The following is a 27,020-nucleotide window of genomic DNA, read 5'->3' on the forward strand; positions in this document are numbered from 1 at the left end:
TGCGCATTTAATTTTTCCTTCCTAAGTGAAGTACTTTGCACTTCTCTTTACTGAATTTCACTTGTTGAATTCAAACCAATTCTCCAATTTGTTAAGGTCATTTTGAATTCTAATCCTGTCCTCCAAAGTGCTTGCTACCCCTCCTAGCTTGGTGTCATCTGAAAATTTTATAAGCATACTCTCCAGTCCATTATTCAAGTCATTAATGAAAATATTGAATAGTACCGGACCCAGGACTGACCCATGTGGGATCCGACTCAATACATACACCCTTCCAGTTTGACAGAAATAATTGATCATTCCTCTTTGAATACGGTCTTTCAACCAGTTGTGTATCCACCTTATAGTAATTTAGTCTAGACCACATTTCCATAATTCGCTTTTGAAGATATCATGCGTAACTGTGTCAGAAGCTTTACTAAAATCAAGGTACATCACATCTACTGCTTCCCCATATTGACTAGACCAGTAATCCTGTCAAAGAAGGAAACAAAGTTGGTTTGATATGACTTGTTCTTGACAAAGCCATGTTGACTATTCCTTATAACCTGTTATCCCCCAGGTGCTTACAAAATGATTGTTTAATAATTTGCCCCAGTATCTTTTCAGGTATTGAGGTTAGGCTGACTGGTCTATAACTTCCTAGGTCCTCCTTGCTCCCCTTTATAAAGATAGATATTCTGTTTGCCCTTCTCCTGCGTTCTCGGACCCCTTCCATCCTCCAGGATTTCTCAAAGATAATTGCTAAGGGCTCCGTGATTGCTTCAGCCTGTTTCTTAAGTATCCCTGGATGAATTTCATCATACCCTGTTGCCTTGAATACATCTAATTTATCTAAGTACTCTTTAACTGTTAAAATTTAAAATTTTGCCACAGACGCCTAAGCCCCCCACTCCACCCCTTCCCCCAGGCCCCACCCTGCCCCACCTCTTACTGCCCCCACTCCACCCCTGCCAGTTCTCTTCCCTGCCTCTTTCTGCCCCGTCCCCCGTGTGCCCCCATCCCCTTCCTCCCGCTCCCTCCCAGCACTTCCTGCATGCTGGGGAGCAACTGTTCCATGGTGTGCAGGAGGCACTGGAAGGGAGGGGGAGGAGTTGATCAGTAGGGCCGGTGGCCTTCGGTATGATTCCGCCCCCTCCCCTGAGTGCGCCCCCTCACCGCTCCTCCCCCTCCCTCCCAGCACCTCCTGCATGCCAGGGAACAGCGGCATGCAGGAGGCGCTGGGAGGGAGAAGGAAGATTTGATCAGCAGGGCCCACGGACCCTCTGGTCTATGGACCCCAGTTTGAGAGACACTGCTTTAACCTGTTTCCCTATTTTGGCTTGCATTCCTTCCCCTGGTTGTTAATAATAATTGTATTGAGTAACTGGGGTCATTAACCTTTTTAGTGAAGACTGTAGTAAAATAGGAAGTAAACACCTCATCTTACTTGATGTCATCACTTATTAGCTCTCCTTCCCTGGTAACAAGGGGATCTACACTTTCCTTCATCTGCCTCTTGCTCCTAAAGTATTTAAAGAACCTCTTTTTATTGCCTTTTATGTCCCTTGCCAGGTGTAATTCGTTTTATGCCTTAGTCTTTCTGATTTTGTCCCTACGTACTTGTGCTGTTCTCTTCTACTTCTCCTTATCAATTTGACCATGTTTCCACCTTTCGTTGGATTCCTTTTTGATTTTCAGGTTGTTAAAGAGCTCCTGATGGAGTCACAGTGGCCTCTTACTATTCTTCCTATCTTTCCTTTACATTGGAATAGTTTGCAGTGTGTGCCTTTAATTTTGTCTCCTCAAGGAACTATCAGCTCTCCTGAACTCCATTTTCCCTTAGATTTTCTTCCCGTGGAACCTTACTGTCCAGTTGGCTGAGTTTGTTGAAATCTTCTTTTTTGAAGTCCATTATCCTTATTCTGCTTCTCTCACTTCTTCCTTTCCTTAGAATCATAAAATCTGTCATTTCATGATCACTTTCATGCTTTGCCTTTCATAGAAGTGTAGGACTGGTAGGGACTTCAAGAGGACATCTAATCCAGTCCCCTGCACTCAAGGCAGGACTATATAATAACCAACCCATTCCTGACAGGTGTTTGCCTAACCTGTTCTTAAAAACCTCCAATGGCAGCGATTCCACAACCTCCTTAGGCAATTTGTTCTAGTTCTTAATTACCCTGACAGTTAGGAAGGTTTTCCTAATGTTCAACCTAAAACTCCCTTGTTGTAATTTAAGCCCATTGCTTCTCGTCCTATCCTTAGTGATTAACGAGAACAATTTTTCACCCTCCTCCTCCTTGTAACAACCTTTTATTATATTTGAAAACCGTTATCTTGTCCCCCCTCAGTCTTCTCTTCTTCAAACTAAACAAACCCAGTTTTTTCAATCTTTCCACATAGGGCATCTTTTCTAGACCTTTAATCACTTTTGTTGCTCTTCTCTGGACTTTCTCTAATTTGTCCACATCTTTCCTGAAATGTGATGCTCAGAACTGGACACAATACTCCAGATGAGGCCTTATCAGCGCGGACTACAGCTGAAGAATTACTACTCATGTCTTGCTTACAACATTCCTACTAATACATCCCAGAAGGATGTTTGCTTTTTTAGCAACAGTGTTACGCTGTTGACTTATATTTAGCATATGTGCTACTACTTCCAGTTCCTCCTGTTTGTTCCCCATACTCCTTGCACTTGTGTATAGACATCTAAAATATCGATCAGATTCCCCCACTGATCTCCTTCTTGTTTCTCCTTTGACCCAGTTGCAATTTTCCAGGTCACACCCCAACACCGAACTCTTTCTTAAGGTCGCCTTTTTTTATAGTTACCTGTGGGCTTTTGTCACCTGCCCCCATGGAACCTCCTCCCTAGGTGCGCAAAGATGTTCTTCCCCTTCTTGGTGCAGTGGATCCCATCTCTTCTCATACATACATACATCTGAGGGTGCAGATACATAATATAAAACTGAGATCTCTTTTTACTTGCCTGTAATGAAATGGCCAGCTATGATAGAGTTTAGCTGGTAAGCCACACTTGAGCTGTTTTATATAAATATGTACGCTTGCTATTAAGTTGTTAATTGACAGAAAGAGAGAGAACTAATTAAGAAGATGGGGTATCATCAGTAGCTTTCTTTCTCTGTGGTTTTATGAGCAGTAATTTGAAAAGAGCCTTATTAAAGTCATTGGTGAACAAGTTAATGCTGCGTTTCCGAGAATATTTCCCTTCTACCTGAAGATTATATTCAATAATAAAGAGTGTACAGAAGGTAACTGCTAGCTATGTTATTAAAATGGCCGCATGCTTTCAAAACTGGAGCCATCCAGTTTAAAAAGAAAAAAGCCATGAAGTAATTTAGTTGTTTAAAAGTGTATTTCTACTGGAATCATTAAACCTCCCATACTCTTTGTATGGAGGAGCAGAGAGGAAGTGTTGGAGCTAATGAACACAGGCCAGCTAGAGCGGATTGTGTGACCGTGTTGACACTGCTGTTTAATAATCTCTCGTACCCCATTTCTAGACGTCTGGTTCGCATTTCAGAATGGAATGAGATGACAGAGATCTTCTTTTCCTCTTTAATTTAAATTGCTAGGAATATACAGCTCTTTAGTGGGGAAATACAACTGATTAATTTATAAACTGCTCCTGTAACGCCCTAGGCATCTAGATGATACAATACTAGAAATGCACAAAAGATGTGCAAAGGAAACCACCACTGGTAACAAACTCACCCATAGCTAACTTGTCTCCTGTATCTCTTTCCATGCTCTTTCTCCCACCTGCAGGAACAGACCCTCCTGCCCCAAAGTCCTCACAAGCACTGAGAGACACCCCCTGACACTCCTGTCCCCATGTGAGAGTGCAGCCTTCTCATCCCTACCCGTTTGCCTCCTCATACCTACCTGTTTGCCTCCCACACTAGCTATCCTCTCTGCATGGAGGTGATCTGCCCCCAGGTACTGTGACGAGCTTCCCTCTCCTTTCTGCTTCCTGCTGTGAGACAGAAGTCAGGAAGGCCCAGATCCTGAAAGGTTTTGAGGTCCCTAAATTCCATTGGTTTAAATGGAAATTAGGAGCCTAAATACTTTAGTGGATCTGGGCCGAAAGGTTCATAGACCTAGTGTTCTGTCCCTCTGATGTCTGAAATATGTTGCTCCACAACCATGTCTAACAGAGGCTGTACTTGCAACATGTGCTGAATTACCTACGGTCAAAAGGGATAATTGTCTGGTCATGTTTACTTTGTATGCTATAATTTAGCACCAGGCAGCAAGTGGAAAAGCAGAAGGTTATTTTGGGATACTTCTCCAGTAATCCCTTAGGTGAATTTCCTGCTGTGTTTCTCTGTCTGTTGAGATAGGAGGGTGCTTTTCTTACTGTAACTAGCAGTGCAGATATCTAAAACATTTAACATCCTCGCAGGAGATTTATTTCATTATTCCATGTCCACATTTCAGAACAAGTGGGTTATTTTGCTGATAATTTTAAGAACATAGGCTGAGATGTTCAAAGCTAGGGGATTTGCGGCTTAAGACACCCAACTATGTCCCCTACCCATCTTTGAAAATCTGTGTAAATATAAATCCCCCCTCTTTCCACACAGTTACAGCAAATCCCTTAGTCCCTCTTTTTTCCACATCTGCCTCTGAATCTCACATCTTGTCTTTAGTCTGTTTCAGTCTGTCGGGCAAGAGTGAAAAAAGGTAAGAGACAAAATATCATCAGTTTGATTTGCTTAAATCTTGTATACTGCCAATGTACAATAAAATGGTAAAATGGAAATATTGTAATAAGGAGCCCCAGTTCAGAAAAATGTTCCTATTCCAAAAGGATATTTAAGCATGTGCTTAAAGTTACACACATATTCAAGTGCTTTCCTGAATGCAGGGCTAAAATACTAATTTCCGGAGCTGCCTGTGATAAATACTAGGAATAACCAGGTAGGTCACAGGCTGCATAGTTTGCCAAGTGCCCCCAGCCATGAGAAATGAAATATCAACATTTTGATATTAAAGAGGGCAGTGACCAAATGCAAAAGCACTATAGGAAATAGACCCTGACTTCAAATGTCTTGCTTTTAATTGCATTTGCAGCATAATATACTGGTTGCAATGATTATCAATGCTGTGAACTTTTATTTCCATCAGCAGATCTCCTCTGAACAGTTGGCTTGTCAGGCCAAGATGAAATGCATGCGTTTGTCATGCAATAAGCTGTGATGCGATAGTGGAAATATTTTGTTTCAACCTACATAATAGGAAAAAACAGACTGGACTGGAATGAAATTATTTCTTGTGAAGAATGTTTTGATCATATTAGCAGGGGAAAGGCAATGAGCATAAATTTAAACTAGCGTGCCTGAGTATGTGGACAAAACGTGGAATAGAGGGCAGGAAATTAAACTGGCAGTTATTGAATGACCATGAACAAATCATTCTGCTTCTGTGTCTGATTCCTCAACTGTAAAATAAGAACCAAGCTGCTGCTCCTCCCCCTTTGTAAAGTTGTTTGAGATCCACAGATGGAAAGTGCTGTGTAAGTGCTAAGTATGAGGATGATTTCTTCTGCAAACAGGAGTCATCTGGATAGGCACCAGGATTCCCAGCTCCAAATGGTCAAAAACGAGGAGTCAGTTTCCCAAAAACTATGAGATTGGCTTAAAATGAGATTTAAAAAAAAACATTATAATAAAGTTTAGACTCTTTTTCTTTGCCTCCTGGTTGTTGAGCCTTCAGGGTGCACTTGGATCTTGTTTTTATGACTTTCTCTGCTACCAGGAAGACTAGAAATGTATTTTTTTTATATGAAAGCAGAAATTCTCACATAACCTGAGTCCAGGAGTTGGGGTTTTAAACATCAGCAAGGGCAAGGCTAGCAATGCCATTGTAAGAGTTGGCTCTGGGTGAGGTATCTTCAAGCCCATCAACCACTTCATTTGTATCATAGTCTCTCCACATAGAATTCAACCATAAAACAGTGTAGGAGCATCCATAATGGATCTAAAACACTGAAAATGGTGTCCTCCGCCCCACACTCTCAAAAGGAAAAGACTTACAAAGATAGAATAGAGACAGAGGCAATCTCTCACTGCCTTCTGCCCTGACTAGCTGCTGCCCAAATATGCAAACGTCACAGGACAAGAAAACCCCAGAAATTAAAAATCTCTTAGCAGCAAGTGCTCCTTATAATCAAGCCAGCAGCGACATGGAGCCCTGGAGAAATGGTGAGATCTCATTCACACTCTGAATTGCTCTTCACCATTATTATTATGTATTTGCATCCTTGTAGCACTTAGTTCCCGAGTCCCAGCCCCTCTTTACTTCTGCAGAGGAGACCCGGCTCTGTGGCTGGCAGATCCTGCCGGGAACAGGGACCGTAGGGGAGCCCTCCCAGCACACAGCCCCTAATACGCCGCTCCCTGCACCCTGAGCTACCCCCTGCCTGCACACAGCCCCTAGACACCCCTTCTTGCACCCACAGCCACCCCGTGTGCACACAGCCCCAGATATCCCCTCTCTGCACCTTGAGTTACCCCCTGTCCTCACACAACCCCTAGTTACCCCTGCCTTGCGCCCTAAGCTGTTGACAAACTTTTTGAACTAAGCCCCCCACCTTTGAGTTATAATTTTTGATTGCAGACAGGTGGGTGGCCTGCTGAAGTGAGTCAGGGGCTGGAGGTGGCACTCCCTCCCTGGACCCCCCCACCCCCCCCCCAAATAGAAGTCAAATTACATCTATGCCCAAGGCCCCTGCCCCGAACGCCCCACCCCTGCTGGGCCCTGGAGTTTTTATAGCACGTGGAGGGAGGCCTCAGAGAGAAGAAGGTTGAGAACCCCTGCCCTAGGTCACACGGCTTTGGGAAGTAGTTGGGAAGAGAAGATAGCAATTAAATAAGCGGAGTTTAGCATAATAAGCAGAAGTCTCAGCTGGCCTTCTTTTAAAACACACGGTAGTTTTCTCCCTTAGTTAAACCCTGAATACTGCAGACATGGAAAAGAAGAAAAATCTTGTTTACATCAAAGACGTTAAAAAAAAAAGTTTGACTCAAAATGAGGTCACAGTCCTTGGAACAAAAGTCCATCCTCTGCAGTAGGAGAATCGGGTCGGTCTAGGAGTCCGTTAGAATCTCAAATTAGTGTAGACGTGGGTCACAGAAATCAAGGGGAGTTTAGGGGTTTCAGACTTTATAGGGGCAGCAGAGCTGAAATTAAGGATTTGAGAATCTCTCGGGAGTCGTGGTTTCTCTTAAGGAGAAGGATAACTCCAGCAGGAGTAGAAATGGAAGGGGAATCTCTTTATACACCTATCTTAGTTATTCAAGGCCTGATTCAGTGGAAGCAAAGATATCTGGCTTCAACAGGCAAGTACAGGTTTTCGTAAACCCTAAAGAAGTCCCTTGCGTTCTGCGCTGCTTTTTTGACTCACTGAATTTGCTTCCTTAAATAGGCACCGGAATAGAGTGATTCTGTCATATGCTTAATGCAGTTAACCTTTTAATTCTTTCTCGGATGTCAGTGCTATTGTCATGCAAATATATGCAGTAGCCTAATGAGCAGTCGCATCTGGGCAGCGTGGCAGGATAAGTGCAGAGCAGCCCATTCCTTACGCTTGAGGAACTAAAGCCTTTCTCATTAGCTGTCAAATTAACAGGCGCCGAGTGTTCCCCAACCCGCGTCCCTGCTTGCTGTGCTAACAGCATACACAGCCCAATGTAAGGGAGCTAGAGAAGACTCTGATGTTGATAAACTAGGGGATGTCAACACTGCAGCTGGGAGCGTGGCTCTGCTCGAGCTAGCATGCTAAAAATAGCCGTGCGGATGTCGCGGTTTGAGCGGTGCTGCGGCCTAGCCACCCAAGGAGGGCCCGAGTAGATTGGGCAGATTTGGATCAGCTGGCTAGTCCATGACCGACATCCATGCTGAAGTAAGAGACTGCAGACTCCTAACAGTGTGTCTGGCTCCAGGAAAGAGCTAGATACTGCTCGCTCAGGGGCTGATCCTGCTTCCTCTGAAATCACTCATAACATGGCTTCAAAGGAGAAGGATCACATTAGGGTGACCAGATGTCCCGATTTTATAGGGACAGTCCCGATTTTTCGGTCTTTTTCTTATATAGGCTCCTAGTACCCCTCAGTCCCGTTCGGATTTTTCACATTTGCTGTCTGGTCACCCTAGATCACCTCCTTGTAGCTTAACCTGTAGAAGAAGGGGAAAACTAACCCAGAAACTCCCTGAACTGCTTCCCTGGAGCTGCCTATGAAATCTCCTCTGGAGGGAGAGGGGTAAATCCAAAAGCTCCCCATGCTGTTTGCAGGATAGTCCCACTTTGCCAGGGAAAAGATGTATCATCAGAAGGGGCTTTTCTGTACAGTATTTGGCACATTGGGGCTCTGTTCTTTGTTTGGGGTCCCTGGGCACTACCCTAATAAATGCAATAAAAACGTGATTGCCTTCAAGCTGCTCCATTTGAGAAGAACATATTTTCCTCTCCTTCTGAGTCCCTCCTCTCTTAAAACCCCTCTGCTTTCTATTCCCCACCCCCCTTCTCTGGCTAGCTGCGAAGTGTCTACTTTGCATGAAAGGAGCTATATAAAAATGAATTGCATGGTAATATTTCCTCCTATTTAGTACCTGTCAAATCCCACTTCAGTCTGTAGGAGGTTTTAAAGCTGTGTTGATGATCTACAGGGCAACCTAGTCCCATATCTGTGATGGCCACTGACTAGCTGTAGTGCGTGTTGGTAGCGTGTATTAGGAGTCACTGCGTGAGGTGGCATGACAGAAGCTGTGTTATTCTAAGCATTTGTTTCTATGCATTTGACATGGTTAGTGTTGCATTATTTAAGCCCAATGTATTATTGAACATTTATTCCTAGGTGTGAAGACGAGGTCACTTCCTCTGATTCCTGATTTGGTGTCCAATGTTTAGGCTACTGTCTCTTATGTAATCTAAAAAAGAAAAGGAGTACTTGTGGCACCTTAGAGACGAACCAATTTATTTGAGCATAAGCTTTCGTGAGCTACAGCTCACTTAACCCTAACCCTAACCCTAAGTTGCATCCGATGAAGTGAGCTGTAGCTCATGAAAGCTTATGCTCAAATAAATTGGTTAGTCTCTAAGGTGCCACAAGTCCTCCTTTTCTTTTTGTGAATACAGACTAACACGGCTGCTACTCTGAAACCTGTCATTATGTAATCTATGCAGTGATATCTGAATCACTGCAATTGCAGTGCACTGAAGTTTGTAAGTAACATTTGAGAGTCAGTTAATGGGGAATTCCAGTGAAATGTTTGTAGAAGACGACATTTGGATTATCCCACTCGGTTTGTGTCTTTTGCTTTAGTGCTCAGTGTGAGAAGAACAATCATTAGTTAATAATGATGTGCTTCTTAAAATAAAGCATTATACATTCATTTTATGCCCATAATCATATTTTCTGTCAAGGGGGGAAGACTGGGGAACATCTGCCTACCTCATCTTCATGACAAAATATATATGATTACAAGCATATAATATGAACGTTAGCCCTAGTGTTTATTCACTTCTGTTAATCAGTATTCATTTGAGAGCGTGCCATGCAGTTTGTGGAAAGCAATGCAATCAGTTGAGTAGTATGGTAGATTTAAATCAGCAATAAAAGCTCTGGGGAAATTAACAAGACAAAACATTAACCACAGACTAAACATTAACATATATTAGCATTTTTATTACACCTGTAGAAATGTTAAATGTGCTTAGTTACTACTATTAAAAAGTTTATGTTCTATACCACATCATTTCAATGTTATATTTTGTTTTAAAGACGTTTGGAGTTTAATTAATCTGATTTATATAGCAGCATTTGAGTAATAGACTTCAGGTTCACTTTTATGGTAACTTTAAACATAAGGAACATGCTTGTTTTGTGTTTATCATGCTAACAATACATCTAACATTTAATAAAGTAGGTCACTAAAACAGGGGAGAGGGGGAAGGTCTTTGTTTTATTGAAATCCTTTGGATTTCTAACAGCAAGAAAATAAACACTAGTCTGAGGGCAATGAATCCAGTTCTATAAATACAGCACATTTTCTTGACGTCTGTGTCAGTCAGTTGTGTGTGTGGCAGAATTCTCTCTCAAATCATCCTTCAAGATACTGTATTCAAATCAGTTCCAATGGTTAATTGCTTTTCATTTTAATGTGCAGTTTCTCCCAGAAGAAACTCAGAAATAGGTATAAAATGACATATGTGAACTTGAGAACAGAGAAGATTGCAGGAGGTAATCTTTAAAAATGAGGCCATTCCCTTGAGGAATAAAACCCTGTACCTTCATGGAAAAGAATCTATAAGCAGGAGAAATTCACACAGAAGACAAATGGAAACTCCATGTAAAGTTTAAGCAAAGGTCAAATGTTGCAAGTTATTCTATAGAGCAAAGTGAAGCTCGTGGTCTGAATAAAAAGGTAAAATATCAAACATCTAACAGTCCACTCATTTCAATTCCAGGGGAAAGCTGATTATTTTTTTAAAAAATAGCTCCTAGAAAATTACTTTTAAAATGCACTTATAGTCTCTAGAGCAAATCTCTCAATGGCTTTAGGAGTTACAGGTGGATTGTTTTGCAATGATTTCCTTATAAAATTTGCTTGATTTATGAGTAAGATGACTTTTTCCCCTAAACTACAAGCTCTTAATTGTCCTGTGATCTGAAAGTCAAGCTTGGTTTTCTGTGGCTCATGCGCTATGGGACCAATCCAGAGCTGATTAAAGTCAGTGGGAGTCTTTACACTGAATTCAGTGGACTTTGGATCAAGCCCTATCAGCAGAAATAAAGATTCTGCCCCTGAGAGTTAGTCAACAATCCATTCTGAATTGATGATGCCTGGAGCTAGAACACAATGCATTCCTGGGCAGATACAAGAGGCCAGAGCTCTTGTACATCTGAGAAATGTGGAACCTTTCAACAAAGGGGGTTGAAAGTCTCTGGAAACTGAATATAGGTGAGAGAAACTTCTCTGAACAGAAAACTGTAGTTTGGTAAGTTGAGTTTTAGTCTGAGGCTACGTCTACACTTAAAAAGCTATAGAGCTGCAGGGACCACTGCAGCGTGTCAGTGTGGACACTCACCACACTGACGGGAGGGGTTCTTCTATCACTGTAGTTAATCCAGCCCCCTGAAAGGCAATAGCTAGGTCGATGGAAAATCTTCAGTCGACTTAGTGCTGTCAACACTGTGGTTAGATTGTTACAGCTACATCTCGTGGGTGTGGAGTTTTCACACCCCTGCGAGGTGTAGCTATGCTGAGGTAACTTTTCAATGTAAACCAGCCCTCAGAGGTGTGTTTTTACTTTGGTTTGTTTGTAATCCTTTCTGTCCATATTCCTTTTACTTGGTGTCACAAATACCTGTGTCTCTTTGTTAATAAACATGTTTTACTTTTACCGCAAACCAGCTCAGGGCTTTGATTGAAGTGGAGGGTTGGTCAACCCCAGTTAAGTTAATAAACTGCTGTGTAATGTCTATTGAAAGGAGCATCCAACTTGGTAAGGTTTGGTGGGTACTATGGTAAGAGGGGCTTGACCACTGCAGAGAAACCCGTTTTGGGGAAGAACTCAGGGCTGGGAGGATGCTGGTGTTACCCTGCAAAGTGAAGCCGTGCTGGTGGAAGGCTGGGTGAGGTCAGGGTGCTGTGAGCAGGCTGTTGGCATCAGGCTCTTAGCCAAAGCTGCACAGCACAGCGGCTCCCAGGGTTACAGGGCACCTGGTGACACAACCACTTGCTGTTCTGGGTTGAACCCCAAAGCATTGCAGCCAGGGAAGTGCAGGGGTTCCTCTGAGGGAGAAGTCAGTAGCTGATGGGTACCCAGCATACTGCACAGCAGTGAAGACAAGGGACGAGTGTTTGGGAATTGACCAGACCCAGTGAGGCTTGCAGTCCATGGTAGAACTAGTTTTTAAAAAAAACAACATTCTTTTGCAGCCATGACTGGCACCATCCTTCTTTTCTCAGGTTTCACAAAAAGTGACCCCTCTCTTTGCAAATGCTTGTAGAGAAGTTTTCTGCTGTACCAGTTTGCATTTTCCTTAATGTCAACAGGAGGGGCGCAGAACATTCAAATTCAGCTTGCTGTGCCTCTTGTTCGTAGAGCTTGTCTACAGGGATACTTGAGAACATAAGAACGGCCATATGGGGTCAGACCAATGGTCCATGTAGCCCAGTGTTCTGTTTTCTGACAGTGGCCAATGCCAGGTGTTTCAGAGGGAATGAACAGAACAGGGCAATTATTGAGTGATCCATCCCGCGTCGTCCAGTCCCGGCTTCTGGCAGTCAGGGGCTTTGGGACACCTAGAGCATGGGGTTGTGTCTCTGACCATCTTAGCTAATAGCCAATGGTGGCCCTATCCTCCATGAACTTTTCTAATTCTTTTTTGAACTCACTTATGCTTTTGGCCTTCACAGCATCCCCTGACGACGAGTTGCACAGGTTGACTGTGTGTTGTATGAAGACATACTTCCTTATGTTTATTTTAAACCTTCTGCCTGTTAATTTCATTGAGTGACCGCTGGTTCTTGTGTTATATGAAGGGGTAAATAACACTTCCGTATTCACTTTCTCCACACCAGTCATGATTTTAAAGACCTCTGTCCCCCTGAATCTGTTTCTTTTCTAAGTGAACAGGCCCTGTCTTTATAATCTCTCCTCATGTGGAAGCTGTTCCAAACCCTTAATCATTTTTGGTGACCTTCCCTGTACGTTTTCCAATTCTAATCCATCTTTTTATCAGAACTGCATGCAGTGTTCAAGATGTGGGCATACCATGGATTTATAGAGAGGCATTATGATATTTTCCATCCGTTTCCTAATGGTTCCTAACATTATGTTACCTTTTCTGAGTGCTGCTGCACACTGAGCAGATGTTTTCAGAGAACTATTCAGAATGACCCCAGGATCTCTTTCTTGAGTGGTATCAACTCATTTAGACCCCATCATTTTGTATATAGAGTTGGGATATTTTTTCCCAGTGTGTCTTGCTTGATATTTATCAACACTAAATTTCATCTGCCATTTTGTAGCCCAGTCACACAGTTTAGTGAGATCCCTTTGCAAATCTTTGCAGTCAGCTTTAGACTTAATTATCTTGAGTAATTTTTATTGTCTGCAAACTCTGCCACCTCACTGTTTACCCCCGTTTCCAGATCATTTATGAATATGTTGAACAGTACCAGTCCCACTACAGATCCTTGAGGGACCCCGCTATTTACTTCGTTCCATTGTGAAAACTGAACATTGATTCATACCCTTTTCTTTTTTGTCTTTTAACCAATAACTGATACATGAGAGAACCTTCCCCTTTATCCCAATTTACCCAAGAGCCTTTGGTATGGAACCTTATCTGAAAGTCCAGGTATACTATATCAACTGGATCACCCTTGTCTACATGCTTATCGACACCCTCTAATAGATTGGTGAGGCATGATTTCCCTTTACAAAAGCCATGTTCGCTCTTCCCCAACTTCGTGCATGGCAAACTGAGGAGTGAATCTACAGTGCACTAGCCTGCAACACCGTTACTGGCCACGTGGACCCCGCTTCCATATGCTTAAAGTGCCAGACAGCAGTACATCAAAGTTCAAAGTGCACACTTTTAGTGTGTGGTAGCAGGGTCCACCCAGCTGGTTAGCATGTGGCAAGCTAATGAGCTGTAGATTCACATCCTGGCTTGCTGTGCACAGCGTCTCTGGGTAGACAAGTCCTAAGAAGAAGTGTTAACTTGAGGGATGCAGCTGTACTCAGGCTTTGTCTACACTGATGTTTAGGATTTGATTCCCTACTCCCTCTGCACTCTGGTATATCTGCCGCTGTGCAAACCTCTAGTGTAAACCCACTGTACTGATGTGGGTTACCTCACTTTCCAACTAGGGTTTGCATGGGTACTCCTGAGCACGAGCCACCCCATCATAGGTTTCACCCCAGTGCAGCACATGTACACTAGAGGTTTGCTGCAATGCAGTTATATGAAGGTAGCGTTGCTCACGCAGAACAGCCCCAGTGTAGGCAAAGCCTTAGAGACCCGCAGGTGCCTGGCCCCTTCTGTCTTTGAAGAGCTCTCCTGGATGACGCCATTGGCACCCCCCCACCCACCTTCATTATGCTTCAGCGTGTTTTTATCAAGTCCTTGATCCAGCCTTACTCGTGTCAGGATCAATAGCGTTCACGGACTCAAAGCACAGAGCTGCGAAAGGAGAGGGAATTGCACAGTGTCAATGAAAAATCAAAGTTAAGTTCTCACAGATGACTGCTTAAAATACCTGACCTTTACCTGCTCCTCTTCTTTGCTTTAAATCCGTTACTGTTGGTGTAGGGATAGTGGTGGACCTTCCATATTTTGTAAAATTATGTACCACATTGCATTACATGGGCACTGGTATGACAGTGTATCCGTGTTGTCCCCTTCTTTTACTTTTCTGCCCACTGCTGTTGAGCAAAGTAACTGTTTTGAAATGTTTTGTTCTGCATGTGGCTCTGCAGGGATATGTACGCAGTGTGTCCAAGAGAAGAGAGAGAGTGCTGCCAGAATAGCTAACTCACTTGCTATTTTATTGTAAGTCTTATCGTATTTGATTGCTTTCATAAAGCCCCAGCTCCTGGAGTCATGTGATTATGTGAGAATCTCAGCTTTTTTAAAATTAAGTTTCTAGCCTTCATGCTTGCAGAGAAAAATGTGAACCCAAAAGGCTCAAAATCCAGAAGACATAACAAATAAAAAGGTCCCAAATGCATTACTTTTTTAAAAAACCATGATTTTTAAGCCAGTTTCATGATTTTCTGGGGGACTGACAGATGATTTTTGGGCACGTGGGACTTGGCAAGACTAGAAAGGAAACAGCTCAAAGAGCAGTGGAGTGAAAATAGGGAAAAAGTTAAGTACCAACGAAGCAATGCCCCAAGAGCAACAGCAGCGGTGGGAAGAACAATGTCAGAAAGGGGAAAAGAGCGGCAGAAAAGGCACCTGCGACAACATGTCATCCCCGTACGCCTGAAACCAGCAATGAAGGATCCAGGCTTGTGACGTTCCTGGGAGGTTTATCTCTTTCTCGTTATTGTATTGCAGCCTGGGCAAACAAACTGTGCTGCTCTCGATAATGAAAGAGGTGACGGTACTAATTTATTTACCAAACGAAATGTCGGATGTAATAGAATGGAATTAACCTCTTCTTCAGCTTGCTCGTCAGGTGGCGGTAGCACCAGGCAGTGGGTGTGCTTTTAGCCTCGAGCTTGTTGCTAACTGGTAGTTCAGCTGGCTAGCTTAGTTCACTGCAGTGTGAAGATAAATTAGGCAGTCCTAAGAGTATAGATTTAGGAGCCTAACTGCAGGCCCCCAGCTGCCCTTGGAAACAGGATTTGCTAATAATTTCAGTGCTAACACAATCTGAACTTGAGTGACATTCACCCAGTGTCACCCTCTCAGGAGCAGCTGGATAGGGAAGGCCTGGAGAACGGGGATCACAAAATCAATGAAGTCAGCATGTTGTCTCCATGAATGAACTGTGGAACTCGTGCACAATAAGTAACACATTATGATTTACTGGCAAGTCCGCTGATGTAAACAAGGAAAACAGAGGGTCAGGGCTAAATGAAGTTGGAATAGGAAAGCAATCTATTACTTTCCTGTCATTCTTCCACAGAGGGATAAGGAACAGATCTCCGCAGGTGCTGTTTTAGAGCGGTCTGTGCTCTGACGGGAGGATCTTTGCCTCATAATGCACACAACAGCAGTGCAACTGGTTCTGTGCTTACCGAGCGACGAAAGTAGCTGCTTTCTTGAGGGGAGAACTGGGCAGGGATGTCAATTTGTGGAAACCGAAATGGTTCCTGAGAAAGGGTCAGTTTCGAGTCATCTTCTGATTAGAAAAATGTTTGGGGTGGGGGAGTTTCTAATTGTCCAAACATCCTGTATTGATGTTTTCAAACCAAAGTTTCATTTTTCAATTTTAAATGAATTTTCATTTTGAAAAGTAATTACCGGTAACTGATACTAAAAAAGGTAAAAATCAAAATGGAAACAAAATGTTGAAAAGACATGTTAATTGACCTGATCAGAATTTTTTTTTCAAATGATCAGTTCATGTAAATTTTTAAGATTTCAACTTTTCATCCTGTGTCCAAATGGGGAGAAAAAAATTCAAAATCTCAACCATTCATGGGATGGGAAAATCACGCCCTGCCCGGCTCTACTTGAGAGTACGTGAGGCACCTCACTTCTTTTCTTGCTACTTGCCCCGTTATCAAATCAATGTCTGATGAGCTAATTTGTGATGTTAACACAAGAGTTCGTGCAGTATTATTTGGCTGCAGCCGTGCTGCTTAATGTATTTATGGTACCAAGTGTTTTTGTTGGTCAGCATATGAAATTCAAACTGAGCTCTGATCTCAGACACCTGTTCCATGGACTTTGGTGTGGCTCTGCAGAGGTGCAGGGCAATCAGGTTGCAGAATCAGGGTTGTATGTTGATGTGAGGAAAACCCTCACTCAGTGGCCACTTCAGACACTAGGGGTTGATGCATATGCAGTTGCCTCAGGGAAGTGGAGATGCCCCACCTTTTAGCCTGCGGTGGTACTGTAGAGTTTTACTGCTGATCATGCTATAGAAATTTCTATCACCAGAGGCTGACAAATTCAAAGAACCAGCACATCTACCAGTTCTTCTTTTTGCCTGTCATAAACTCTTCTAGTCTGTCATTTACTTCTCTCTTGCTTTATCTTTTAGAACATATATTTTTTTAAGTATTAAACCCAGTCCAAACTTCTGCAGTCGGTTGGTCTCACATGAAACCCGTTATCCCTCCAGATTTATTGTCTTTAGCTGGTGTCTTCTTGCATTGGTGGAGAGACCTGCATTATCAAACAAGTCAAACTTATGGCCGCCTGGAAACCAAGCAGTCAGAGAGCAGCGGATGCTGTCGGTGATTTTCATCTCTAGTTATTTCTGGCCACATTTTCCATACCATAATTCTGTCCCATAGGCAGCAATAGGCTAAAATTAGGCATTGTGGCTCTGTGGTTCCTAGGATTCACTGGTTGGCTGTAGAATAGTTTTAAGCTGAAACTTTCCATTGTCACATTCTCGCAAAGTTAGCATGTAATCCATGCTAGTTGCAAAAGCTGCAGGCAGATTATTAGCAACACTGTGACTAAATGAGTCAGATAACTCATTGGTTTGTCATGAGTCTTGCACTCGTTGGTACTGTACTTAAAGCCCCACCTCCTGGAGTCTAGTGATTACATGCCAATTTCTGCTTATTTTTTGTTCCTAAATAAATGAAAGTTTCTGGTCCCAATGGTTGTAGTGGATTGCTTAAAAGCATGAATCCTAAAGGCTCGCAAACCTGGAAGACTAGTAAACAGAACCTGAAATGTATTTATTTATTTTTTTTAAAATCTCAGGATTTTTAAGCCAGTCTCATGGTTTATTTGGAGCCTGACCTGTGATTGTTGAATGCTTCAGATTGACAATACTGTAATGTCCATTGCGTGAGCCAGAGTGGATGCATGAGGCCCTTCCCCCTCTGCTGCGCTGATCCCATATAAAATAGAGCACTTCTGGTGTAAGAGCGCTTTCCAGGGGTGTTCATGTGAGTAACAAGCGAGCACAGCCACAGTGAATCCATTTCTTCAGTTAATGTTTGTGGGGAAACTCTGCGGTGTTCCCCCAGCTCTGGTAACAAGCCTGTTGGCTCATGCATGCCCTCATCTGGCCAGGGCTCTCCAGAGCATCCTGAAGAGTGAAATCCACCCTTTTCCTCTCAGATCCCACTCAAACTCTGTTTTGAGGGCGTAAGTGAGCTTTCAGGGAAGCACAGTCCTTCCACACAGAGGTGAAGCATCAAAGGGGGCGTACGGTCTCATGGGGAGTGGCTACTGATTGTGACAGGAAAACAAAATGATCTTTTTAAAGGGGTTGACAACCAGAAATATTAGTTCTTCTTTAACTCTGGCCTGGTATCTGTATCTTATTTTGCTCTGACTTTCAAAAAGAAAGTGCAGAGGAACTTCTGAAGCACCATGGCTGATAACACAGAGAATATTTAACCTGTCAGTTTGGAATTCTGCCAGGAAAAGCTTATAGCTCGGGGTTTTGACAGCTGATTGCTCTCTGTGCATTGCCTTCGATGCCACAAGGCCGGTATCCTTACAAAAGAACTATGTGATCTTTACAATTCTCTTTTATGAGCTTGTTTCAGTCTTGGAGCAAAACATACTTCCAAGATTGGAGCGCTGTTCAGATGGACTTGTTAAAAAGAAAAACTAGCCCTCAAAGGGCCAGATCCTCAGCATACCTCTGTTGACTTTAATACTGAGTTACTCTGGCTGAGGATCTGGCCCAGAAAGGTTAGAAAGATTAAAAACACCTTGCACTTGGAAAACAGAGCTTTATATTTCTGACCAGGAACTTCTGTAGAGAGGCACAAAACGCATAATCCTTTGACTTTTCCCTTCAGGCTCATTCATCATTTGAGAAAAAGCCTTTGTTACTAGGTGAGAACCAGGACCAGCCTCCACAGTGGAAGAAATTGGTTGACATACTTGTTATTCTGCACCAAGTTCTTTTGCTTTACAAGTTACCCCCACAAATTCCTCTGGGATGAGACAATGGGTAAAATTTTCAAAAATGCGTAAGTGACTTGGGAGCCTTCATCCGATTTTCAAAAGTGTGACATAGGCCCAGATTTTTAAAGGTGTTTAGGCACCTAACTCCTTATTGACTCCCAAGTGCCTAAGTCACTTAGTAAATGTGACATTGGCTCCCAAGTCACCGAGGCGCTTTTGAAAATTTTACCCTGCATCTTTATCATGCTATTTTAAAAAATGTATACGTGTGGTGGACAGTACATCTCTTAGCCTTTTGCTTCTGGTGTGTTGCTTGCTGCACTTTAGCTCATCATGCTTTTGTGTTGCGTTTTCAGATTAGCAAATTCTGTGGCCATTCCCAACAGCGACAGTATAGATCAGCTCATGACCCTGAAGACCTTTTCATTGACAAGAACGTACGGAAGGTGGCTCACACAGAACATGAGGAAACCCTGTCCAGCCGGAGAAGGTGAGACCGTTTTGACTCTGAGTATACATGGCTGCTGTCTTTATGAGGCAGGAAACTACTCTGATGTAAAACTCTGAAATATATCCATGTGGGTGAGGGTTACATGTTTTCATGGCTACTGTGTAAATGTCAATGTGTTTTTCTTTTAAGCATAAAACTGTCTTCTGATTCCCATCTTTGATATTCCAGGGGCTGTACAAAACACTGTTTTTAAAGGTTGCCAAGGCAGATGTTAACCTTAGCCTGAAGCATGGCGCACAAGGTTTCCAACCTTATAGTATGGAGGGATTTTTTTTTTATTTAACACTTTAAAAACATCAAGGAATGTTCACAGCAGTTTTCTAAGTGTTTGAAAATCAGAGCAGGCGTCTGTGTTCGTGGCACGGAACCCAGCACTTGTTCCAGCTAGGTTTAACTCGGTAAATAGAAGCTGTAATTTAGTGGGATTATATTGGTATGAAGGGAAAAAGCTCTTCTCCCTCTCACTGATTTTTAAAGCAGACTAGGAGAATTTTGCGTGCATGCGCTTATGTATTTAAATAAAAGAAGAACAGCTGCAGAAATGAAATGAGAAAATTTGATTTTTTTTTGTAAATGTGGAAACGCTCAAAGACGACGTGAACAAAGTCACCTGTAAATATTTACTGGGCCAAATTCTCATTGTCTTTCAGTCGGGCCGTACCAGGGTGGACTAAGAGGAGACTGCTTGTAAGTGTGTTATAAGCATCTTTGTTCCTCCATTATCTTCCTGTGTTGTGGGGGGCACACTGCACAGACTCTGGAAGTGATGCATTATTGTCAATTGAGGAGCATGGGATTTGGAGAAACCCACTGCAATGTACTTAGGGCTTTAAGAGAGGCTGTACGTACTGACATTGGAAACGTTTCTCTCCTTCACTTTGCGACTGATGTCTCCCATCCTCCTGTTGTGAGCAGATGATCACTTGCAGCTTCAGCCGACAGAAAACATTGTTCCTTCCAGTGCTCTTCCTGCGGGATCTGGTACCTCAGTTTACAATAACAAGATGGGAGCTGCTTTCAGGACAGGACCTCATAGGAAATTGACAGCTACAAGATGAGAGACCATCCTGGTTACACATGAGGGGAAATGAAAAGGAAGGAGGGATGAAAGATTCTGGAACAAATGATCAATCAATCTGTCTGTAAGACCGAGAGGATAATCAGGTGGTAAGAAATAGCCAACATGGATCTGTCAAGAACAAATCATGTCAGACCAACCTAATTCCTTCTTTGATAGCGTTACTGGCCTAGTGAGTTGGGGAAAGCAGTAGATGTGCTATATCTTGATTTTAGTAAGGCTTTTGACACAGTCCCATGAGACATTCGCACAAGCAAATGAGGGAAATGTGGTCTAGATGAAATTATTATAAGGTCAGTGCACGGCTGGTTGAAAACCATACTCAAAGAATAATTATCAATGGTTCGCTGTCAAACTGGAAGGTTGTATCTAGTGGGGTCCTGCAGGGATCTCTCTTGGGTCCAGTACTATTCAATATTTTCACTAATGACTTGGATAATGGAGTGGAGAGTTTTCTTATAAAATTTTCAGATGACACCAAACTGGGAGGGATTGTAAACACTTTGGAGGACAGGATTAGAATTCAAAACAACCTTGACAAATTGGAGAATTGGTCTGAATTCAACAAGATGAAATTCAATACAATTCAAAGTACTTCACTTAGGAAGGAAAAATCAAATGAACAACTACAAAATGTGGAGTAACTGGCTGAGCAGTAGTATTACAGAAAAGGAACTGGGGATTATAGTGGATTTCAAACTGAATACGAGACAATAACGTGAGGCAATTGTGAAGAAGGCTAATATCATTCTGGGATGTATTAAAAGGAGCATCATATGTAAGACATGGGAGGTAATTGTCCCACCCTGCTCAGCAATTCAGCACAAAAATCCCATGAGAAGAATCTTGACTTATTTTGGCCTCCCGGATGGCCCCATGAAGAAAATAAAGCCCCCCAGGAAATGCATTAAGAACAAATGGTGATCACAAGATATTCTAGTGCCTGCCGAAAGTGAAGACATAAATCTTCCCGTGTATTTTTGCAGGGAAAGATGCTCAGGCTTTGTGATGTGTTTTTAATGACATTAGTAAGGCTTTTCTCGTTAACTAAAGCTTGTTTATTGGTGGAGATGAGGCGATAAATAGCAGCACTGACATCTTTCAATAGCCAGAAAAGCTGCATTATGAAAAGGAGTACTTGTGGCACCTTAGAGACTAACCAATTTATTTGAGCATAAGCATAAGTACTTCTGTACTTTCCACAGTATGCATCCGATGAAGTGAGCTGTAGCTCATGAAAGCTTATGCTCAAATAAATTGGTTAGTCTCTAAGGTGCCACAAGTCCTCCTTTTCTTTTTGTGAATACAGACTAACACGGCTGTTACTCTGAAAGCTGCATTATGTTACTTCCCGTCAATACTGTAGGAGAAAAAAAGGGAATCCTCTTCCACTCTATCTCTGTTAGTTAGAGAGGCCGTGTGCACCGGCTGTGTGAATCTGATGATGGGTGAAAAGCTGCATGCCTTATTAAAAGTAAAGAAATAAAAAATAAAGGCTCTCTTTGAAAGCATCCAGACATCTTTCTCTTTGTTTTGTCTGCCCCCAGCTGGGTGGTTTGTAGCTCACGGCTAATCTCTGTAACAGTTTACTTCAGTCTGAAGTGGATTCACTCCTTTTAAAATAAGGAATGGTACGTGCCAAAAGGCAGACCGTACCAGTCCAGGGATGATTGACATTGCACGAGTGCCTGCAGGCTCCAGGCAGGTTCAGAGGCCCCACTGTGCCAGGCGTCGTACACAAGATAGTCCCTGCTCCCAGGTTGACGACATGCTTACAGATCAGGAGACAGCCAAAATACACAGGGGGAGAAAAAGGGTGGGAGGAAGGGCACCATCAGCTAGGGGTCTGATGCACACACCTTGTGGTTCAACAATATCGATTGTAGATATTGAGCAAATCTCAGTATTCCCCCCCCCCCAGCCTTATGGAGCTTAGATCTCCACCTCCTCACCTGGCCCATTAACAGAACGCTCCTGCAGCCCCAAGCCCCATTGCTTTATAGGCTATGCACTGGTTGTATTTCATTCATTGTGCCTTGATTTATTTTAGTTATTTTCCATTTGTTTTCTATTACTCCCCCTGCCCCGAGTTAAACACACTACTGCTCTGCCCCGGTTCTCCCTCCACCCTTCAACAACCCCTCGGTCCCAGCCTCCAGTCCAGAGTCAAAGGTGCGCTTTGTGGATGGTGCCCTAGGGAGCAAGCAGGTGAGCTTATTGCCACCGCAGGATTTAAATGGAGGAGGAGTCTCAGTTCTGGGGGTGGAGGGAGGCAACAGAGACGGTCACAAAGTACCCCAGAGCCTAGGGGAAGGTGTGCTGCTCTGAATACAGCCCACTTTGGGAAATGTGTCCAGTACTGAATTTGGCTCATTGTTACATATTACGTAGCGTGCATTGTCAGTGGACGGTAACTGCCTGTGTTATCAACTTCTCCACATTTTACTACAGTAGTTCGTTACAAATTCGGACCGTCACCTTGCAGACACAAGCGCTTAACTTTACATGGGTGAGTAGTCCCATTGACTTGTGAGGCTACTTGTGTGTAAAGTGAAGCACTTGTGTAATTGTAACCTGCTGGCGAGTGTGTGTTACATGTCCCAGTTACTGAGCTTTAACTCTTCAGCTCAAACTGTAGCAGCTTATGCTTTTAGCTCCGGAGGTCCCTGATGGAATCCTCACCGTGTCAGCCAAGGGGATGACTGTCACCTAGGTGTTTGCAGGATCGGGGCCATCGGGCCCACTGCTTCTTGCAGCCTTTGAAACCAGGGGGAATTGTGCCTGACTAAGGAATGCTTGGATCTGCCATTTGAGAATAGCTGACATGACATGACAAAATGACATAGAGGGTGTGATGCAGAGTGGCAGAAGTCTCCATAAACAAGCCTGATGCTTCACCTTTAACTTGCCATGGTGCTCCTTGCAGGTAGGAAGTTATGCATGACTTCTGGACACATTGGTTGCTATAAGCAGCTGTGCAAGGCCTGCTGGTAAAACCTGCTGAACTGATGATAATCTAACATTGGTTAGTCTCTAAGGTGCCACAAGTACTCCTTTTCTTTTTGCGAATACAGACTAACACGGCTGTTACTCTGAAACCGATGATAATCTGTTCCTCTTTAACTTATACCTTTGTGCTTTCTTTTCAGGGAGCTCATTATGAAACTAAAATCTCATAGCAGTTTTTATAGCAGCTTGCCCGACTATATCTGCAGCCACGGTTCTGCTGTTCAGAATGACACCCTTTGCTGGAATGGACAAGAAATTGTGGACAGGTGAACAATTCTTTTTTTCTCCTCAGTACTCCTCATAAACAGTAAAATGTGCATGTAAGTGTTTGTAGGACTTGGGCCTACTGAATTCATTGATGTCTGAGGTTTCACAAATAGCTTCACTGGCGATCTTTGTTATTTATACAAAACTTAAAAACAATCAGGCCAGAAGCTGAGTCTGCTGCGTGATGTTTAGCAGAGCGATGGAGCAGAGGGGGGCACAAAACTACCTATGGGAAGGAGCAGAAGGTTACTCTTCATGCTTTATTGAGATGTGGAAGCCACTCTGTGTGAAACACACACTGCTGTGACCCAGTGGAGAATCGGGTGTGTGGGTGTTGACCAGTCAGGAACAAAGATGCGGAACAACTGCTTTACTAAGCAACACTCCCTCTGGAAAGGGCATAATTCAGTGACAATTTGGGTATCAATGAGGTTGTAGTTACCCTTTTACCTTTGGTGTGGCTTCACGCTGATGGTCATCTGGGCTACTGAGTTTTGGTAATACATCTTCTGGGTTTGTGCTGACTTTCTTCCAACTTGAACATCTGACCTTCATTCTAGAATGAACCATTAACATTAGGAAATAGACAAATGCCACAGTATTACCTGTGGACATAGTAATATCTGAAAAACATTCAATTCTGTCCTCAGGTGCACTTCAATGTGGACTGCATACATGCAGGTGTGCATGGAATTCGGTCCAAAGTGTGCAGTTGTTTTCCTTTGCATGATCTACTTGCACTTTGACCAACAGGAGGTTTCTACTGATGGGTCTTTAAATAAAAAGTCTTAAGTGTTGGGCCAAATTCATCCTTGGTGCAACTCTGGGATGCCAGCAGAGTATCAGCCACAGTGGTTCTTCCCCATTCTGTTTTCTCCTGCTTCTATATATAATATATTAAGTATATTCATTGCTTCTCTGGGTGTTGTGACAATTATCTGTGAGATTAATGGTGAATGACAAATGCAAGGTTAATATTACAAAGGAAAACGTGTTAATGAAAAAACTTTTTTTTTTTTTGGCAAAACATTGGTCCCGAGAAATGTTCAAGAATGTATGAACTCAGCATAGTAATGCTTATTATAATTACACGTAATATCACCAGACTGCTCTTCTAATAACCCTACTTTGCAAAATGTCCTTTACTATTAAAGTAATTTACATAAGGAAAATAATAGAAATAATGTCAAGACATGGCAAAAATAATGTAGAGCATAAAGTATGGCTGCTTCTTGGTTGGTAACCTCAGGAAATAATTAACTTGTACTTGCAGTACTGACCTGAAACACTGAAGGGACCAGAAAATGACATCAAACTATTTTTTAAAAGGTTACTCAAGCATTGCCGATTATGCATTTAATAATATGAAGTTACTTTGCCTCAGGAAAAATGTGCCCTCTATCTGTAACTTCTTTTGGAAAAACTTTCATCTCCATGCCTAATGAAAAGTACAATTCAAAAAGGATTAAAAAAAAATATTTCTCTGCTTCTTAATTAAAAAGCACATGAAATCATGCTATTAAATACTACAGCCTGGATAATGTGAAACGTTTAAGTACAATGAGGTCTTTGCAGATCAAAATTGAAATTCTATGTTCTTGGTCCTACTGTCCTAACTTAGACCACACAGAGTCCCAGTGAAGCCAGTGGTGGACGACTGTGTTGCCAGTGTGGGTCCTGGTTTCAGACTCAGATGATGACCCAGGTGGGCAGGATCAATATGGCTCTGTACAATGGAATTTCTTTTTCAGTTTAAAATACCCAGACATGTACATTTAAAAAAAAAGATGTTAAAATGTCACCCAAGTTGCAGAGTCACTCACTTAGAAATTAGGAAATACCTGAATGAAGGTTGCCTATGCAATCCTAATTTGGCCTCCTTGTGTGTGTGCATCATGATGCAGTCTTCAATTACAGGCTTACACAGTGTTTGTTCTACAAGACACCTGCCTTAGTCAGGGCACAGGATGGACAATGAATGAGATGGAGGGTTGCAAGAAGAGAAGGGATGCCCTTTTGTGGGTAAGGCGTCAGCCCACCGAGAGAAGAGCTGGGTTCTAATCCTGGTTCTTTCAGGCTCTACCACAGATTTGTGATGAGCTATTGTGTACGGCTGTATCATATGGGTAGGGACAAAGGGGCCAAATAAAGGGTGAACAGGCAACTCTAATTCTGACATTTACTTGAATGCTTGACTTTGGAACCTGTGTGTAAATTGTATTATGGCAGTGCCTAGGAACCCCAATCAAGGGTCAGGGCTCCCTTGTATTAGGTGCTGTATAGATAAAAACAAAGAAGCCCATCTGTGCCCCAGAGAGCTTACAGTTTTGGTGTAGGACATGACAGGTGGCTGAAAAAGACAGACAGGGTAGGGAGGGGGGTTGGGAGGATGGAGATAACGGTAAAGTGAACAGAGTTTAGCAAAAACCCAGAAGTTTCTCTTCCCACTTGCCTGGCCACTGAATTAATAATGAAATGAACAACTTTGCAGTACCATGAGCAAAGCTATCTCCTGCAGTGCTCCTCCTTAAGTGAACACGCTTCTATCTGCTCGCTTCTCCCTCCCACTCTGTCTTGTCAAACACACACCACCTCCTCTGTCAGCTTATCTGAAATATTGACAACAACCCTCTTCAGAGCCGAAGTTTAAATTTTTCACTCCAAGCCAAGTGACAGCGATGGCAGGCGAGTGCGAAAAATCGGATCCCCTTGCAGAGATGTCAGTGGTGTCCTCTGGAGGAAAGACCAGCTGGTCTGTGTAGCAAACCACTTGCTAACTAGTCGTGAATTGGTGTGGATGGCGGCTTGCATAGGGGCTGCTTTGCATCTGTCCTGCTGGAGAGGCTGTACTGAGATGCACAAAACCACAGTGAGGGCCGAGGGTTCATGGAACTCACATACACAAGCAGAAAATAGGTCATCAACATTGTATCTTAGATTTATTTACCTCCTTCCCACCTCATGTTTTAAGCATATACAACCCTAACATGTCCCAGAATGACTGTCTGACTTCTCACTGGGTTGGGAGTGTGATAGTACCCAAAAGTGTTTCCCTTAATGGAATTAGAAATAGAAACTAATCTGAATAAAGTCACACTAATAAAAATAAATGCCTCTTCTCTCCTCATTCCCATTTACAGACTGAGTTTTAAATTGAAATAAGAATCATCACATTGGTTAATTACTGTATCTAAGGTGTTCAAGAGTGATAGTGATTTTTCTTTTTTGTTGCCTCAATTTTGGGGTTACCCAAATTGGGATCCCTTAAAGGGACCTGTTTTCAGAACATGGGTGCTCAGCACTTTCTGAAAATGAGGCCCCTTCAAGGTGTGTCTAGCTGGGTTCCCAAAATCACTAGTCACTTTCAACAGTCTTGGCCTTTATTTTCCCCAAGCGAGGTGAAACCTAAAAACATCAGCTGTATGCTCTAATTCTTCCAACATAACTTCACCTGTCCATGTGCTAGGCTGATGCTCACTTCTGATTTTCCCCAGACCTGGCTTTCAGCTTTTTACAAGAAATACTGGGTTTCATGAACCTTGCAGTCAGCTTCCGGATATTAGTCATTTAT

General features: G+C 42.8%; 1 protein-coding gene across 1 annotated transcript in view; it reads left to right on the forward strand.

Moving 5' to 3' along the window:
* The window catches only part of GPC3 (glypican 3), a 280,435-nt gene that overhangs the window by 163,587 nt on the left and 89,828 nt on the right, over nt 1–27,020 (forward strand). The window contains exons 4-5 of the mRNA XM_077826537.1: nt 18,941–19,074; nt 23,323–23,448. Coding sequence (XP_077682663.1) covers nt 18,941–19,074; nt 23,323–23,448 — 260 coding nt within the window. The remainder of the gene's footprint in view (nt 1–18,940; nt 19,075–23,322; nt 23,449–27,020) is intronic.

Source organism: Eretmochelys imbricata, chromosome 9, assembly GCF_965152235.1.
Source record: "Eretmochelys imbricata isolate rEreImb1 chromosome 9, rEreImb1.hap1, whole genome shotgun sequence".
NCBI classification, from domain to species: Eukaryota; Metazoa; Chordata; order Testudines; family Cheloniidae; genus Eretmochelys; species Eretmochelys imbricata.